Source organism: Pristis pectinata, chromosome 34 (assembly GCF_009764475.1).
Source record: "Pristis pectinata isolate sPriPec2 chromosome 34, sPriPec2.1.pri, whole genome shotgun sequence".
Lineage (NCBI taxonomy): Eukaryota > Metazoa > Chordata > Chondrichthyes > Rhinopristiformes > Pristidae > Pristis > Pristis pectinata.
Genome location: NC_067438.1, coordinates 733,540 through 750,929, shown reverse-complemented (window position 1 = coordinate 750,929; position 17,390 = coordinate 733,540). Strand labels below are relative to the sequence as shown.

General features: G+C 64.1%; 1 protein-coding gene across 7 annotated transcripts; it reads right to left on the bottom strand.

Moving 5' to 3' along the window:
* Nucleotides 1-990: 990 nt before the first annotated feature.
* On the bottom strand, nucleotides 991-16,485 carry LOC127585990 (beta-1,3-galactosyltransferase 4-like). Of its 7 annotated transcripts, none has more exons than XM_052043747.1 (4): nucleotides 16,336-16,485; nucleotides 14,463-14,609; nucleotides 3,527-3,604; nucleotides 991-2,708 (listed from the first exon to the last, which is right to left on the bottom strand). In XM_052043747.1, the coding sequence occupies exon 4, from the start codon at nucleotides 2,347-2,349 to the stop codon at nucleotides 1,207-1,209; it is 1,143 nt and encodes a 380-aa protein (XP_051899707.1). In that variant the 5' UTR covers nucleotides 2,350-2,708; nucleotides 3,527-3,604; nucleotides 14,463-14,609; nucleotides 16,336-16,485; the 3' UTR covers nucleotides 991-1,206. The 7 variants fall into 7 exon arrangements, with proteins under 7 accessions (XP_051899707.1, XP_051899708.1, XP_051899709.1 ...); XM_052043748.1 differs by having other exon boundaries at nucleotides 16,281-16,373; XM_052043749.1 differs by lacking the exon at nucleotides 16,336-16,485 and adding an exon at nucleotides 14,870-14,995.
* Nucleotides 16,486-17,390: the final 905 nt, after the last annotated feature.

Genomic DNA, 17,390 nt, shown 5'->3' with positions numbered 1-17,390 from the left:
TGAATTATTCTGCCCCCCCTTGCCAACCTGACTCTAGCCCTGATTGGTTCTGTTTCCCCCCCCCCCACGGATCACCCCCGCTCTCTGGGGAGAACGGTTTCCCCCCACAGCCCCCCGTATCCTCCGCCCTTCACCTTAAATCTGTGCCCCTGATCCATGAACCATCTGTCAGTGGGAACACCTTCCCTCTGCTCACCCCACCCTGATCCCGTTCACCCCCACCCCCATCTCCTCCCATCCTTCTGTCTCTTGAGGGGAGCAGCCCCAGATTATCCAGTCTCCCCCGGCGCTAAAACCCCTCCTCCCTGGAACCGTCCGGTAACTCTTTCCGCCCCCCCCAACCCTTCTCTCGGACATCCACCTCCCTCCTCATCCTCCTCCCCCAGGACCCCACTCACTGACCACCCAGGGAGATCCCAGGGACCCCACTCTGACCACCTGGGGGGACCCCCAGGACCCCACTCACTGACCACCCAGGGGGACCCCACTCACTGACCACCCAGGGATCCCCCAGGACCCCACTCACTGACCACACGGGGGGACCCCCAGGACCCCACTCTGACCACCCAGGGGGACCCCCGGGACCCCACTCACTAACCACCCAGGGGTACTCCTGGGATCCCACACTGACCACCCAGGGGGACCCCACTCACTGACCACCTGTTGGGACCCCCGGGACCTCACTCACTGACCACCCGTGGGGAACCCCAGGACCCCACTCACTGACCACCCAGGGGGACCCCACTCACTGTCCACCCCGAGACTCCCCGGGGAAGGGTGACACTGGCTGCCCACCAACTTTGCCCCCTACTGTCTGTTCCCCTCTTATGTCCCGTCCCCTTTGCTCAACCCCCTCCCCCGCACCCCTCCCTCGGTCCAATCTTCCCCACCCCCCCTTGCTCCAACGCTCCTGTCCCTCCCTCCCCCAATCCCCACCACTCCCTCCACCGCACGACACGTAAATGAAGGCAGACAGAGACACAGTGGGGTCAACAGACGCCGGGCGGGTTTATCGGTCTGGAGGAGGTGGTTGGGGGGGGAGCAGTCCCCAGTTCAACAGGTAGCTGATCTGCTCCGGTCCCCAGCCCCTGGGTCCCCAGGGGCTGGGGACCGGTCTAGGTGAGGCAGGCCCGCAGGTAGCTGAGCTGCCCCAGCCCCGGGTCCCCAGTCTCCCCAGGCCCCAGTCCCCGGACCCCCAGCCCCAGTCTAGGTGACCCAGGCCCACAGGTAGTTGAGCTGCTCCCACAGGCTCAGTGAGTTGCAGACGAGCAGGGCGGCCAGGCCGCGCAGGGCCCCGCACTCGCCGCCCCGCTCCACCAGCGCCCAGAGGGCGGGCAGCTCGGCCGGGCCGACGTGGTGCGAGGACCAAGCGTGGCGAAGGCAGCAGCGCAGCGGGTACAGGCGCTGCGAGCCCGACATGCGGGCCGAGGGGGTGGGCTGCAGCCCGGCCGCCCGGGCGCACACCCCGACAAAGGCATCCTCCACCGGGATGAGGGGCAGACGGCGGGCGGCCGACAGCACCTTGTCGGCCGCCGCTCGGGACAGCACGTAGGCCGTGCCGCTGCAGTAGCGGGGGAAAGTGGGCGCCGGATGCGCGGCCTCGGGCACGTAGTAGGGGCTGGCCGGGTCCCGCTGCACCCGCACGCTGGCGTGGACGCGGCCCAGGTACAGGTCGGGGCCGGGGTCCAGGCTGAGGTCGGGGCGGGGGCCTGGGCCTGGGTCCAGCCCGGGCTCGGCCGGGACCAGGGCCCCCAGGTGAGCCACCAGCGCCCGCACGTTGACGAAGACGTCGTCATCAGCCTTGAGGAGGAAGCGGGCGGCCGGGCAGTGCTGCCGGGCCCAGCCCAGCGCCATCAGTGTCTTCAGCGTCAGGTTGCGGTAGGTGTCGGCAAAGCGGCCCTGCAGCAGGTCGCCGTGCTGGGCCGCCTCGGCCTCCAGCAGCCGTGCTTCCCGCGCCGACGCGGGTAGGCCCAGCGCAAAGAGGGTGCGGACCTGGTGGCCGTCCACCTCGGCCAGCGAGCCCCAACTGGCGCGGATGGCCTGGCGCTGGCGCTGGTGCCCGGGGCTGCTCGGTACCAAGGCCAGCAGGAAGACAGGCCGCTGGCCAGTGCAGGCGCCGGGGTTGGGCAGGCGGCGGACGCCAGGGAGGGAGTGCCCGGCCCATGGCCCTGCCCCCACCCTGGACACGCTGGGCTCGGGCCAGCCCTCGGGCAGCTCCCCCCTGGGGCTCAGCACCCACTCCTCGATCCAGCCGAGGGACAGGACAGCGAGCAGCAGCAGGAGGGCGGCAGGCAGTGCCAGTCGCTGCAGGGCCCAGGGGACCCAGCGCCTGGGGAGGGGGCAGCGCATGGTTGGGGGCTGGTCACCGGGATCCCCCCCTCGGGGTCACCGGGCGATCCCCCACCCTGGGTCACCAGCGTCCCCCCCTCAGGGTCCCTTCCAATCACCAGGGTCCCACTGGATCACTGGGGTCTCCGCAAATCACTGGGGTCCCACCACTGGATCACTGGATCCCACCACTGGATGACGAGTTCTACTGATGGATCACTGCAGGTTCATCACCAGGTCACTGGAGTCCCACCGAATCATTACAGTCCCAACATTGGATGACGGTTAAGTCACTGGATCACCGGGGTCACGTCAGATCACTGCCCCACATCTGGATTACTGGGGACCCACCGCTGGATCCAAGCAGCCTGTCGCAGAACCTACACACAGAACAAAAGGGAGTTAGAGATATCAGCATCCCTTCCCCAGGACCCCCGCCCCGTCCCCACCGCACCCCGCTCCCTCCCTACCGCCCCCCCACTCCGTCCACAGGGGCCCCTGCTCTGCCCCCACTGCCCCCCCGCTCTCTCCCCACTGACCCCCACTCTCCCTCCACTGCCCCCCCCCCGCTGCCCCTGCCCTGTCCCCATCGCCCCCCGCTCTCCCCCCCGCCCCCCGCTCCCTCCCTACTGCCCCCGCTCCCTCCCCACCGACCCCCACTGACCCCCGCTCTGTCCCCACCGATCCCGCACTCCCCCCACCGCCCCTGCTCCGTACCCAGGACCCCCACTCCGTCCCCAGGGCCCCTGCTCTCTCTCCCCACTGACCCTGCTCTACCCACCGCCCCCCCCCACTCCTTCCCCACCCCCCCCCCCCCGCTCTCTTCCCAACGTCCGGTCTCTCCAGGACGTGAATGGATGGTTGGGAGGATTCAGGTGCAGTGAGGGCAGGAGGTTTTACCCTGATCAGGTCCTCCTCCAGCACTGGATGCACCACATCTGGAGTTCCCTCCCACCAGCTGTCACCTGTGCCCACTGCTCCCTGTGTCCTGCACCACATCTGGCTCAGAGCCGCTCCCCGCTGGCTGGGACGGGGGCTGTTGGTTGCCCTGTCTGTCCTCTCCCCTCCCCCTCTCTGCCCCATCCCCAGCCATCCCTGTTCCCCTTTCCCACTCTGTCCCTCACCCCCTGCCTCCTGTCCCCTGCCCCTCCGGTCAGACACACTGCCCCGCCCCCTGCGGAGTGCAGACGTCACTGACCTGGATCCACTGTCACAGCCACTGATACCTCTGGAACTCAGCCAGGGAGGCCCTCACATCACAGGCAGCTGGCACTGTCTGGGGAGAGACATCGGGGGAGTTAAGTGGGGAGGAGGGAGAGAGTGGGGGGGTCAGTGAGGGGGGAGTGGGGGAGAGAGAGAGTGGGGAGGGGAGGGTGGGGGAGGGGGAGGGGGAGGATGGTGGGGGAGGAGGAGGGGGAGGATGGGGAGGGGGGAGGATGGTGGGGGGAGGATGGTGGGGGAGGGGGAGGATGGGGAGGGGGAGGATGGTGGGGGAGGGGGAGGATGGGGAGGGGGGAGGATGGTGGGGGAGGGGGAGGATGGGGAGTGGGGAGGATGGTGGGGGAGGGGGAGGATGGGGAGGGGGGAGGATGGTGAGGGGAGGATGGTGGGGGAGGGGGAGGATGGGGAGGGGGAGGATGGTGGGGGGAGGATGGTGGGGGAGGGGGAGGATGGGGAGTGGGGAGGATGGTGGGGGAGGGGGAGGATGGGGAGGGGGGAGGATGGTGAGGGGAGGATGGTGGGGGAGGGGGAGGATGGGGAGGGGGAGGATGGTGGGGGGAGGATGGTGGGGGAGGGGGAGGATGGGGAGGGGGGAGGATGGTGGGGGAGGGGGAGGATGGGAGGGGGAGGATGGGGAGGGGGAGGATGGGAGGGGGGAGGGGGGAGGATGGTGGGGGAGGGGGGAGGTTGGGGAGGGGGGAGGATGGGAGGGGGGAGGATGGGGAGGGGAGAGGATGGGTGGGGAGGGGGAGGATGGGTGGGGAGGGGGAGGGGGAGAATGGGAGGGGGGTTGGGGGAGGGGGGGAGGATGGTGGGGGAGGGGGGAGGATGGGAGGGGGGTTGGGGGAGGGGGGAGGATGGTGGGGGAGGGGGAGGGGAGAGGATGGGTGGGGAGGGGGAGGGGAGGATGGGTGGTGAGGGGGAGAATGGGAGGGGGGTTGGGGAGGGGGGAGGATGGTGGGGGAGGGGGGAGGATGGGTGGGAGGGGAGGGGGGAGAATGGGAGGGGGGTTGGGGGAGGGGGAGGATGGTGGGGGAGGGGGAGGGGAGAGGATGGGTGGGGGAGGGGGGAGGATGGTGGGGGAGGGGGAGGGGAGAGGATGGGAGGGGGGAGGGGGGAGGATGGTGGGGGAGGGGGGAGGATGGTGGGGAGGGGAGAGGATGGGGGAGGGGGAGGGGGAGGTTGGGGGAGGGGGGAGGATGGTGGGGGAGGGGGAGGGGAGAGGATGGGTGGGGAGGGGAGAGGATGGGTGGGGGAGGGGGGAGGTTGGGGGAGGGGGGGGGAGGGGGGAGGTTTGGGGGAGGGGGAGGATGGTGGGGAGGGGGAGGGGAGAGGATGGGTGGGGAGGGGAGAGGATGGGTGGGGGGAGGGGGGAGGTTGGGGGAGAGGGGGGGGGAGGGGGGAGGTTGGGGGAGGGGGAGGGGAGGGGGAGAGCGCACCTTACGAGCGCAGCCCTGCGGACGGACCGGGACGGGCGGTGACAGAGTCACCGAGGGCCGGGCGGACACAGCGGCCGCACACACCCCGCCTGCCGCACCGAGCGCCGGCGCTGATTCTCCGCAATGCGCCGATCGGGCGGTGGCAGCGGGACTGCGGGCAGGTCCGGGCGGGGGCCGCCGGGCAGCTGTCTCCCGGCGATGGGAGCCGGGACCCAGGGGCAGAGCCCAGCGGGGGCTCCCATGGACTCGGGTACCAGTGTACCTGTGTCTCTGTGTACCCAGTGTACCCAGTGCACCCAGTGTACCTGTGTGTATCTGTGTACCCAGCGTACACACTGTAACCCACCATACCCGACAGACTGTACCCAGTGTACAGCCGACCCCACTGTACCTGACCCACTGTACCCGGGGTACTGCTGACTCCACTGTACCTGACCCACTGTACCTGGTGTACAGCCGACCCCACTGTACCTGACCCACTGTACCCGGGGGTACTGCTGACTCCACTGTACCTGACCCACTGTACCTGGTGTACAGCCGACCCCACTGTACCTGACCCACTGTACCCAGGCTACTGCTGACCCCACTGTACCTGACCCACTGTACCCAGGGTACAGTCTACTCCACTGTACCTGACCCACTGTACCTGGTGTACAGCCGACCCCACCGTACCTGACCCACTGTACCCGGGGTACAGTCTACCCCACTGTACTTGCCCCACTGTACCTGGTGTACAGCCGACCCCACTGTACCTTACCTACTGTACCCAGGGTACTGCTGACTCCACTGTACCTTTCCCACTGTACCCAGGGTACAGTCTACTCCACTGTACCTGACCCACTGTTCCTGGTGTACAGCCGACCCCACTGTACCTTTTTTTTAAATAATAAACGTTTATTCACTAAAAGCACTACAAAAGACAACCAGTGTCAATACACTACTTCCAATACAGAAAAGAAGAAACTACGCAACGACATACTACGGTAGAGAATGCAAACTAATACTAACGAAACACACACGCGACTCTACACCCGTCAACACGACACTTCAAATAAGAATCGCGTCCGTACCGTCCACGACACACGCGATCCCCTAAGGGGCCCACCGAGCGCGGAACTCGGCTAGGGTGCCCACGGAAACCGCGTGCTCCCTCTCTAGACGCACCCGCGCGCGCATGTAAGCGCAGAAGACGGGCAGGCAGGCCAACCTGCCGGGACCCTCGGCCGCCCGCCGACGCGTCCCGTGGATAGCCAGCTTGGCCAGGCCCCACAGGAGACCCACCAGGAGATCCACCGCGCGCCCCTCCCCGCACCGCACCGGGTGCCCGTAGACCAACAGCGCCGGGCTGAAGTGCAACCAGAACTTCAGCAGCAGCCCCTGCAGATACTCGAAGAGGGGCTGCAACCTCTCGCACTTCGCGTATGCGTGGTACACCGTCTCCTCCCGGCCGCAGAAGTGACAGGCGGCCGGGGTGTCGGTGAACCGGCTCAAGAATCGGTTGCACGGCACGGCCCGGTGCAACACCCTCCACCCCAGGTCCCCGATGTACAGCGGGAGGACTCCCGCGTAGAGAGACCCCCACCAGGGACCGCCCTTGCCGCCTGCCAGCAAGACGGACCGCCACGGCGTGTCCGGCCGGCAGACCAGGGCGAGGAAGTGAAAGGTGTGCAGGAGCAGCCTGTACAAGAACCGCCTCGGCGCCTCACGGAACGGCACCGTCGGCGTGTCCGCCAGGCGGCTCAGGTTGTGCCGCACCGCCTCCCGCGAGAGACGCCAGGCCCTGGGCCCCACCAGCATCTCCCCACTGTACCTGACCCACTGTACCCGGGGTACAGTCTACCACACTGTACTTGCCCCACTGTACCTGGTGTACAACCGACCCCACTGTACCTGCCCCACAGTACCCCCAGTGAAGTGCATGGGCATCACGGGGGAACCACTCTGATTGTTGTAATCCCAGAGAGAGCAGATTTTTGGAGGTCAGTCCTCCTCGTTCTCGGACATCACTGCCAGGTTCATCAGTGGTGTCCTGGACCCTACCAGCCACTCCCTCAGTGACCTTCCTTCCATCGGAAGGTGAGAAGTGAGGCTGTTCACTGAGGAATGCACAGTGTTCGGTTCTCTTCACACCACCATGGTCACTGAAACAGCCCATGTCTGTGTACACCCAGACACAGACGCCGGTCAGACGTGAGCTGAGACGTGGCCAGTGACATTCACACCACGCGGCCCAGGCACTGGGCATCAGCAGGAGAGGATGTAACCAGCTCCCCCTGACATTCAGTGACAACACCATCAGTGAATCCCCCCCACCCATGTCCCAGTCACCACTGACCTGAATCTCAGCTGGCCCAGCCACAAACACAGAGGCTTGGCTTCCAGTGGGGACTGACTCACCTGCTGACACACCAGCTACATCCGGAGTGTGACGGGACACTCGCCACTGGCCTGGGTGAGTGAGGCTTCAACAACTCTCGAGGAGCTCGACGCCGTCCAGGGCAGAGCATCCTGCTCCATCGGCACCCCACCCACCCCCCGAAACAACCCCCCCCCAGCACCAACGGCCTGCAGTGAATCACCTGGGCCACCCCCCAGAGCCACCACCTCTGCCACCACCGGAATGAGGGTGGCACCACTCTCAGGTTCCCCTCCCAGACACTCACCACCAGCTCCCAAGGGTTAGGAGATGCCTGGGTTGTCCACCAGTGGGAGGGGCTGTCAGACTAGCTCTGGGGGAGAAGCTGTACCTGATGTACCCACTGGTGCCAGGGTTCAGGAGCTCAAGTGCCGAGCTGGGCAGCCTTCCGTCGACACCTCGCCGCTGGAACTGATTCTGCAGATTCACTGCGATACATTTCCTCATCTGAGCACTTTTTGGGCATTCTGCTGTTGGGGGGGGGGGGGGGGGGGGGGGAGCAGGGACAAGTTGAGCAGGTCCAAAACTTGTTTGGCAACTGACTGTTGGGAAGCAGGTGTGACTGCCTGTGTGACGTCAGCAATAGCCGAAGCTCCCAGTCAGGAAGTGAGCCTGGTGAGGGACAGGAACGGTGAAAGGGCCAGGGTCACTGACCCCCCCCGTCCCCAACGACCCGTGACCCCCCCATCCCCACCGACCCGTGACCACCCCCATCCCCACCGACCCGTGACCTCCCCCTGTCCCCACCGACCCGTGACCTCCCCCCGTCCCCACCGACCCGTGACACCCCCATCCCCACCGACCCGTGACCCCCCCCGTCCCCACTGACCCGTGACCACCGTGGGAGGGGCGGTACTGAGGGAGGGTCACACTGTGAGAGGGACGGTACTGAGTGCGCTCTCCGTTGGACTGCTGATTTCTTGGCAAAGAATCTGCAAGAGTGAGTTTGGAGTGCGTTGGAAGCTGTGGGAGTGCGTTGGAAGCTGTGGGAGTGCGTTGGAAGCTGTGGGAGTGTGTCCTTCATCTGGAGCGGGGGCTGAGGCAGCTTCCCTTCGAGAGAGGTGTTTTTTTTCCCTGCTTTTGGAGCTGACCTCCAGGTGCTGAGGGAGCGGCAGCGGCTGGCGAGTTGCCAGGGTTCGTTTCGAACTTTGAGGGAGCCGGACCTGGAGTTCATCTGGCCTGTGGTATCGGCCGGCTTCCTCCCACTGGAGAACTTGGCCCAGTGAAGGCCGTGTGCGCGGCCGGTGACCCCCCGGAGCCGGTGGGCGTCGCTAAGGGGGCCGACTTGGTTTCTGTCGGAGTCGCGCCCCCCGTGTCGGTGGGCGGTCCTGCGGTGCGGGGGGACCGTCAGAGGGTGAGGGCCCACCCTCAGTTGAGGCTGCGTGCCTGGAGTGCACACCTGCCAGGGAGGGGGTTGGCCCCGACGGGGACCCTGTGGATCTGGAGTCTCCTGAGGGGCGAGTAGTGGCCGGGGTGGTGGTCTCCCAGCTCGTGGCCGCCATCGAGGCCAGGAGTCTCGAGAGGGTGCGTTCTGTCCCCGTGTCTGAGGGGAGGCGGAGTGCCCCTGGGTCGCCTGCCCGCTCGGTTCCGCCGTGCGGAGGTGCTCCTGTGAGTGGGGAGGGTGGGGACCCTCCTGGTGCCGCTGGAGGGGGGGAAGAGCGGGGCACGTCTGCAGATGTGGCCCCATCGACTCGCGTCCTCCGTTCGAGCTCCGCAAGGGCCTGCGAGCCGCCCGCCCTGGGGGCGGCTTGTGCGGGGGAGGGCGGTGTCGGTGTGTGAGGGTCCGGTCCTGCCCCGCCTCGGGACCAGGGTCCAGGTGGGCCCCTGGACCCAGGGGTGGCAGGGTCTCCTCCCGTCGCTGATCCTGGGGGGGGGGGGGGTCGTCCCTGGGACGGGATCGTCCGAGGGGGTCGCTCCCCGTCTTCGGGTGGGCGCGTCGACCAGTGGCGGCACTTGCCTGGAGGTCGACAAGAGCCTGGGGACCGGCGATGAGGGCGAAGCTGCCTCCGATGACGAGCTGGAGGACTACCTCATCCCCAGCGCCCTGTCGCAGCCCGTCACCTTGGAGGGGATCCAGGAGTTCCTGGAGGACAGCTGGAGGAAGCAGAACAAGGCCAAACTGGCTGCTGCCCATTGGGGGAATCTGCCGGCCGTTGTGCAGTTCCTCCGGGGCATCCTCAACCAGGGGAAGGGATCGGGCCTGGACCGGCCAGGGAAGCACCGGTTCAGGGATCTGAAGCTGCTCCTGGAGGCGGAGTGCAGGGTGCAGGGGTGCTTGGTGGGGAGCCCTGCTCCTTCCACCTGTAGCACCGGGGAGGGCAGTGTACTGTAGCTCTCATGCCGGTCACTGTCGCCAGCCTGAACATCAATGGCAGCAGGGGGTCTCTCCACAGGTTCTACCACCTCTCGGTCCTGCGGGACGGGAGGTACGCGGTGAGCTTCCTTCAGGAGACCCGCACTGTTCCGGGAGACGAGTCCACCTGGCTCCTGGAGCGGTGTGGTGGGGGGGGGTCTACATGAGTCACCTCAGCTCCACTTCGAGCGGGGTGGCGATCTTGTTGGCCCTGACCTTCCGGCTGGAGATATTGCGGGTTCGGGAGCTGGTGCCGGGCTGTCTGCTTCATCTGGCCATGCGCGTGGATGGCGTGCCGTTGCACTTGGTCAACGTGTACACCCCCGAGCTCGGCCCGACGCAAGCTCACTTCTTCCGGGAGGTGTCTGCTTTGGTAGGCTCCTTCGAAAGTGGCGAGTGCATCATCCTTGGGGGCGATTTCAATTGCACCCTCAAGGAGAGGGATCACTCCAGGCCCCAAAGTAGCCGCGCATCTGTGCGGCTGCTGCGGGACCTGGTCGAGTCCTTTGACCTAGTCGACGTCTGGCGGAACCTTCACCCAGACTCCCGCGCCTTCTCGCGGAGGTCCGGGAGGGGTGGGGGTTCGCGGATCGATCGGCTATATGTGTCCGAGGCGCACGTCTCCTGCGTGTCGGCTGCCTCCATGCAGCCGGTGGCGTGCTCGGACCACCGCCTGGTGTGGGTGGCGCTCAGTCCGGTGCCCACGAGGGCGGGGTCCGCGGACTGGCACTTCAACAACCGGCTGCTGGACAACTGGCGATTCCGCGACTCGTTCCGCCTGTTTTGGACGGCTTGGCGCGAGGAGTCGCGGGGCTTCCCCTCCCTCCGGCTCTGGTGGGACGTGGGCAAGGCCCACGTCCGGGTTTCCTGCCAAGAGTACGCGAGGGGGGCGACCAGGGGGCGGGTGTCCGAGATCGAGTGGCTCGAGAGGGAGCTGCTCGACCTGGAGTCTCAGCTGGGACCATCTGCCGAGGACTCGCCCCTTTGGCACAGGTACCGGGGGTGAAGGAGGCGCTGTGGGGCCTACAGCTTGAGGGGTCCCGCGGCGCGTACGTGCGATCGCAGGTCCAGATGCTCCACGGTCTGGACCACACCTCGCCCTTCTTCTACTCTCTGGAGCGCTGGCGGGGTGTCCGCAGGCGGCTCGTGGAGCTGCTGGCAGCAGATGGAACCTCGGTCACGGATCCGGCGGGTATTGTCCGGGAGGTCCGCGCGTTTTACGCGGCCCTGTTCTCACCGGATCTGTCCAGCGAGGAGGCATGCGCAACTCTGTGGGAGGGTCTGCCGTGAGTCAGCCCCGAGGCTGTCGAGCGGCTGGAGGCTCCCCTGAGTCTGGAGGAGCTGACCGACGCCCTGGACCAGCTGCGGCGGGGCAAGGTCCCGGGGCTGGACAGGCTGACGGTCGAGTTCCTCCGTGCCTTCTGGGACATCCTGGGGGAGGACTACGCGAGGGGGCTGGGGGAGAGCCTGGCGACAGGCGAGATGCCCCTCTCTTGGCGCAGGGCGGTCGTGGTCCTACTCCCCAAGAAGGGGGATCTCCGCAGTCTGCAGAACTGGAGCCCAGTGTCCCTCCTCTGCACCGAGTACAAGGTGTTCGCCCGGGCGATGGCCAATCGTCTGGGCTCCGTGCTGGCCCAGGTGATCCACCCCGACCAGTCGTACACAGTCCCGGGCCGGTCCATCCAGGACAAAGTCCACCTCGTCCGGGACCTGCTGTACCTGTGTCGGGAGGCCGAGGTGTCAGCCGCCTTCCTCTCCCTTGATCAGGAGAAGGCGTTCGACAGGGTGGATCACGGGTACCTGTTTGGGACCCTGCGCGCGTTCGGGCTCGGGCCGCACTTTGCTGCCCGCGTCCAGCTGCTGTACACCACCGCGGAGAGCCTCGTCAGGGTCAACGGGTTCTTGACGGCGCCCTTTCGCTTTGGGAGGGGGGTGCGTCAGGGGTGCCCCATGTCAGAGCAGTTGTACTCGGTCTGTGCGGAACCGTTCCTGTGCCTCCTTTGTAAGCGTCTGACGGGCCTAGTCCTGCGCGAGCCGGCGACGGATGTCGTCCTCTCGGCTTACGCCGACGACGTCCTCCTGGCGGTCACCGACCCGGCAGACCTGCGGAGGATGCGCGAGTGCCAGCGGGTCTACTCGGCTGCATCCTCCGCCAGGGTCAACTGGGCGAAGTGTTCGGGTCTGCTGGTGGGTCCATGGCGGGCGGACTCCCTGCTGGAGGAGTTGCAGCCCTTTGAGTGGAGCACCTCGCACCTCCTTTACCTGGGGGTCTACCTGTCCCCGGCCGAGGAGTCCTGGCCGGTGAACTGGCAGGAGTTGGGGGTGAAAGTCTCCGCCCGGCTGGGGCGCTGGTCAGGGCTGCTCTGGGCGATCTCGTACTGGGGCAGGGCGCTGGTCATCAACCAGCTGGTGGCCTCCATGCTGTGGTACCGGCTGGCCACGCTGATGCCGCCCAACGTCTTCGTCGCCACCACCCAGAGGAGGTTGACGGATTTCTTCTGGGGCAGCTGGAGGCACTGGGTCTCCGCGGCAGTCCTGAGTCTGCCGTTGGTGGAGGGGCGTCAGTCGCTGGTGTGCGTGCGCACCCGGCTGGTGGCCCTCTGCCTCCGGGTGCTGCAGAGATACCTGTACACCGAGCGGCCCCCGCGGTGGCACCCGCTGGCCACCTACTTCCTCTGCCGGGGACGCTGCCTCCGGGAGGGGGCGCGTCTCCCGGCGGCGGGCATCGGCCGTGCCGCCGTGCGGGGGCTGCCCGGGTTCTACCAGGATCTGATGCGGGTGTGGGGCACAGTGTTGTGTGGCGAGCGCGCGGCCACTCCCCCTCCGGTCACGGCGGGTGCCGGGGGGGACGCCGGCCCCCGCCCCGCCGGAGTTGCTGGTGGGGCCCAGGGCCTGGCGTCTCTCGTGGGAGACGGCTCGGCACAACCTGAGCCGCCTGGCGGACACGCCGATGGTGCCGTTCCACGAGGCGCCGAGGCGGTTCTTGTACGGGCTGCTCCTGCACACCTTTCACTTCCTCGCCCTGGTCCGCCGGCCGGACACGCCGTGGTGGTCCGTCTTGCCAGCGGGCGGCGTGGGTGGTCCCTGGTGAAGGTCTCTCTACGCGGGAGTCCTCCCGCTGTACGTCGGGGACCTGGGGTGGAGGGTGTTGCACCGGGCCGTGCCGTGCAACCGGTTCCTGAGCCGGTTCACCGACACCCCGGCCGCCTGTCACTTCTGCGGCCGGGAGGAGACGGTGTACCACGCGTACGCGGAGTGCGAGAGGTTGCAGCCCCTCTTCGAGTATCTGCGGGGGCTGCTACTTAAGTTCTGGTTACACTTCAGTCCGGCGCTGTTGGTTTACGGGCACCCGGTGCAGCGTGGGGAGGGGCGTGCAGCGGATCTCCTGGTGGGTCTCCTGCTGGGTCTGGCCAAGCTGGCCATCCACGGGACGCGGCAGCGAGCGGCCGAGGGTTCTGGCAGATCAACCTGCCTGCCCATCTTCTGCGCATACGTGCGTGCACAGGTGTCATTGGAAAGGGAGTACACGGTCTCCTCGGGCGCCCTGGCCGAGTTCATCGCTCGGTGGGCCCCTCAGGGGATCGCGTGTGTGGTGGACGAGAGGGATGCAATTCTGGTGTGAAGTGTCGTGCGTTTTGCGGTTGCGGGCGGAGTGTTGCACAGGTATTGGTTTCGGCCGGGTTGTGTCTTCTGTACTTGATGTAGCATGTTTGCTGTTGGTTGTTTTTGTAGTGTTTTTTAACGAATAAACATTTTGTACAAAAAAAAGTGGTGAGGAAGAGGGAGCACACGGTCTCCGCGATCACCCTGGTTGAGTTCTGCGCTCGGTGGGCCCCTCACGGGATCACGTGTATCATGGACGGTATGAACGCGATTCTTATTTGAAGTGTTGCGTTAGCGGGTGTAGTGTTGCGTGTGTTCATTAGCATTAGTTTGCGTTATCTCCTGTAGTATGTCGTTGCTTCGTTTCTTCTTTTCTGTATTAGATGTCGTGTATTGACACTGGTCGTCCTTTTTGTAGAGCTTTCAGCGAATAAACGTTTATATAAAAAGGGGTGGTGAGGAAGAGGGAGCACGCAGCCTCCACGGGCACCCTGGGTGAGTTCCGCGCTCGGTGGGCCCCTCAGGGGATCACGTGTGTCGTGGACGGTGTGAATGCGATTCTCATCTGAGGTGTGCATGGTGCGTTTAGTTACGGTTATCGCTGTAGTGACGTAGCTGCTCAGTTTGTTTGCTTTTCTGTATCAGTTGCAGTGTATTGGCACTGGTTGTCCGTTCGTGGTGCTTTTAGTTAATAAATGTCTGCACTGAGGGAGAGGGTCTGTGCCGAGGGAGAGGGTCCGCGCCGAGGGACCATCCCAGCGCACAGACAGGTCTCAGCACCGTGTGGAGTGTCCCAGTGCCCAGCTGAAGATGTGGGGGCTGGAACGACGTGGGGAGGCGCAGGTATTGGAACAACATGGCGAGATGCGAGGCCGTGCGCTTTGGCAGGGCACAGAACATTAAACCGTGCCAACCACAGTTCCCACCTGAGCCAGTCCCACATCCTGGGTTTGACCCAGATCCCTGCAGACCTCCCCTACGCACACACCTGTCTGTTAAACTCTGTAACCGTGCTCATCTCTCTCACTTCCTGGTTCCGTACACCCACCACCCTCTGTGTGAAGCTGTCCCTCAGGTCCCCTTCAAATCTTTCCCCTCTCACCTTGAACCCGTGCCCCCTGGCCTGGGGTAAAGACTGTCCACCTCCTTGGTACCAGTGTCCCTCAGCAGCTCGCGGCGACTGTTCCACACACCTTCCTCCCTCGTTTTTCAGAATACTATTGACATCGGCCTATTTGCATCTCATTTCCTGTTTGAGCAAAGTCCGTCGTTAACAATCAGATCTCTGTCAGTTCCTCGTTCTGTGGCTCCCAGTTGCGCACTGGGTGGTTCCACATCCGATCCTCCCCATCCCAGATGGGGAAAGTGAACCAGCCCCCAGGACATGTCCCCACTGGTCCGCAGCACTCACCCCCAGCCCCAGCTTCGACTGCAGTTGCCCCCTACATACCTACCCCCCCCACTGTGGGGCACACTACCCCTACCCCCCCCCCCCGACTTTCGGCCTACCTAACACACACGTATCAGGTCACCCCTCAGCCTCCGTCGTTCCAGGGACACTGTCCCAGCCTGTCCAACCTCAACCCACACTCAACGACTCAGAAACAGCTTCTTCCTTCCGTCATCAGATCTCTGAACGGTCCCTGAACCCACGAACACTGCCTCGTTCTTCCTCTTTTGCAGGATTTATTTACTTTTGTAACTGACAGTAATGTTTCTGTCCGGCACTGTACGGCTGCCACAAAACAACACATTTCACCACATCGTCAGTGATAATCACCCTGATTCTAGAACTGATGCCCTCCGGTCCCCCCTGCACCCTCCCCTTCCTGATGCAGGGTCTCGACCCGAAACATCAACCATCACTCTGTCTCCACAGATGCTGCCTGACCCGCTGAGTTGCTCCAGCAGTTGTTATGCTCCAGATTCCAGCATCGTCTCTCTACATTGAGCCTACAGTGTGGCCATCCGAACTGCACACAATACTGCGATGTGGCCTAACCAGAGTTGTGTAAAGCTGCAACGTAACGTCACACATTCCATGGCCTGATCTGTGAAGGCAAACATGCCCTGTGCCTTCTTCACCACCCCATCCACCCAAGGTCTCTCTGTTCATCAACATTCCTTGCCCTTCCATTTACTGTACGTGTCCTACTCCTGTGGCTCCGTCTATGAAGTATCTACAGCATCACCACAGAAAGCATCCTATCTGGATGTATCACGGCTTGGGACGGCAACTGCTCTGCCCAGCACTGCAAGAAACTGCAGAGAGTTGTGGACGCAGCCCAGCGCATCACGGACACCAGCCTCCCCTCCATGAATTCTGTTTACACTTCTCACTGCCTCGGTAAAACTGCCAGCATAGTCAAAGACCCCACCCACCCTGGATATTCTCTCTTCTCCCCCCTCCCATCAGCCAGAAGATACAAAAGCCTGAAAGCACGTACCACCAGGCTCAAGGACAGCTTCTATCCCGCTGTTATAAGACTATTGAACGGTCCCCTAATACGATAAGATGGACTCTCGACCTCAAGATCTACCATGTTGTGACCTTGCACCTTATTGTCTGCCTGCACTGCACTTTCTCTGTAACTGTGACACTTTATTCTGTATTCTGTTGTTGTTTTACCCTGTACTACCTCAATGCACTGTGTAATGAATTGACCTGTACGATTGGTATGCAAGACAAGTTTTTCACTGCACCTCGGTATAAGTGACAATAATAAACCAATCCTAATTCACTATCAGGAATAGAGGGAGGTTATAGCACAACTATACCATGTGTGTAGTGAGTCTACTCTGTGTGTGTGTGTTTATCAGGACCGCCCCCCAGTGTGTGACCCTCCCTCAGTACCGTCCCTCCCACAGTGACCCTCCCTCAGTACTGCCCCACCCCCTCCACCGGTCCCTGTGCACTCACGGGTCACACGGTCCCCACAGGTCCCTGCAGCACCCGTGGGTCACTGGGCACTCACTTGTCACACAGTCCTGCTGTGTTCCGGCTGTAACTGATCCTTGACCGTGCTCGGAACAAAACTCCCGTCCCCATAACCACGCAGGGTGTATCCGGGCCAGCCTCTGGTGAAAGTCCAAATACATCCAATCCGGTTCATCCCGATCTACTCTGTCAGGAAAAGTCCAATAAATTAGTCAAACATCAATTTCTTTGTGTACAGATTCAGCGACGAGCCGACTGTCGTCAGACAGGTCACAGGCGGTGATGAGTCAGTGTACGGGAGCCAGGCAGTAACCCGGCTGTGTGCTGCAACAACAAACTCCCGCTCAAAGTCAACTGTTGACTTCAGGGAGGGGAAGAAGGGTGGACGTGCGCCAGTCTACACTGGGGGAATCGGCAGTGCAGAGCGGCTCGTCACTGAACTCTCTAACAAACTTCCACAGATGTTCTGTTGAAAGTATCCTGACCGGTTCAATCACAGTCTGGGACGGCAATTCGAATGCCCAGGAACACAGGAAGCTGCAGAGAGCAGTGGACTCTGCCCTGTACATCACGGGCACATCCCTCCCCACCATCGGGGGGTGTCTACAGGAGGTGTAGATCCCCACCAAAGATCCCCACCATCCGGGCCGTGCCACCTCTCACAGCTCCCATCGGGCAGGAGGTACAGAAGCCTGAAGTCCCCACACCACCAGGTTCAGGAACAGCGACTTCCCTTCAACCATTCGGTTCCTGAACCCTGATCACTGCCTCAGTACAGCAGCACTGGGGCCTCTGCACTGCAGCGCACCATTTGTTCCAACTGTGTCCTTTCTTGTGTAATCTTTGTATTAATGTGTTTCTATTGAATGAGGTGTCTCCGACGATGCATGCCCCCCCCACACTGCCCCCCACACTCTGCCCCCCACACTGCCCCCCACACTGCCCCCCCACACTGTGCCCCCCACACTGCCCCCACACTGTGCCCCCCCACACTGTGCCCCCCACACTGCCCCCACACTCTGCCCCCCACACTGCCCCCCACACTGTGCCCCCCCACACTGCCCCCACACAGTGCCCCCCCACACTGTGCCC

Excerpts from the sequence above, each read along its gene's own strand:
- LOC127585990 (XM_052043747.1), bottom strand. The coding sequence starts at position 2,349 with ATGCGCTGCCCCCTCCCCAGGCGCTGGGTCCCCTGGGCCCTGCAGCGA.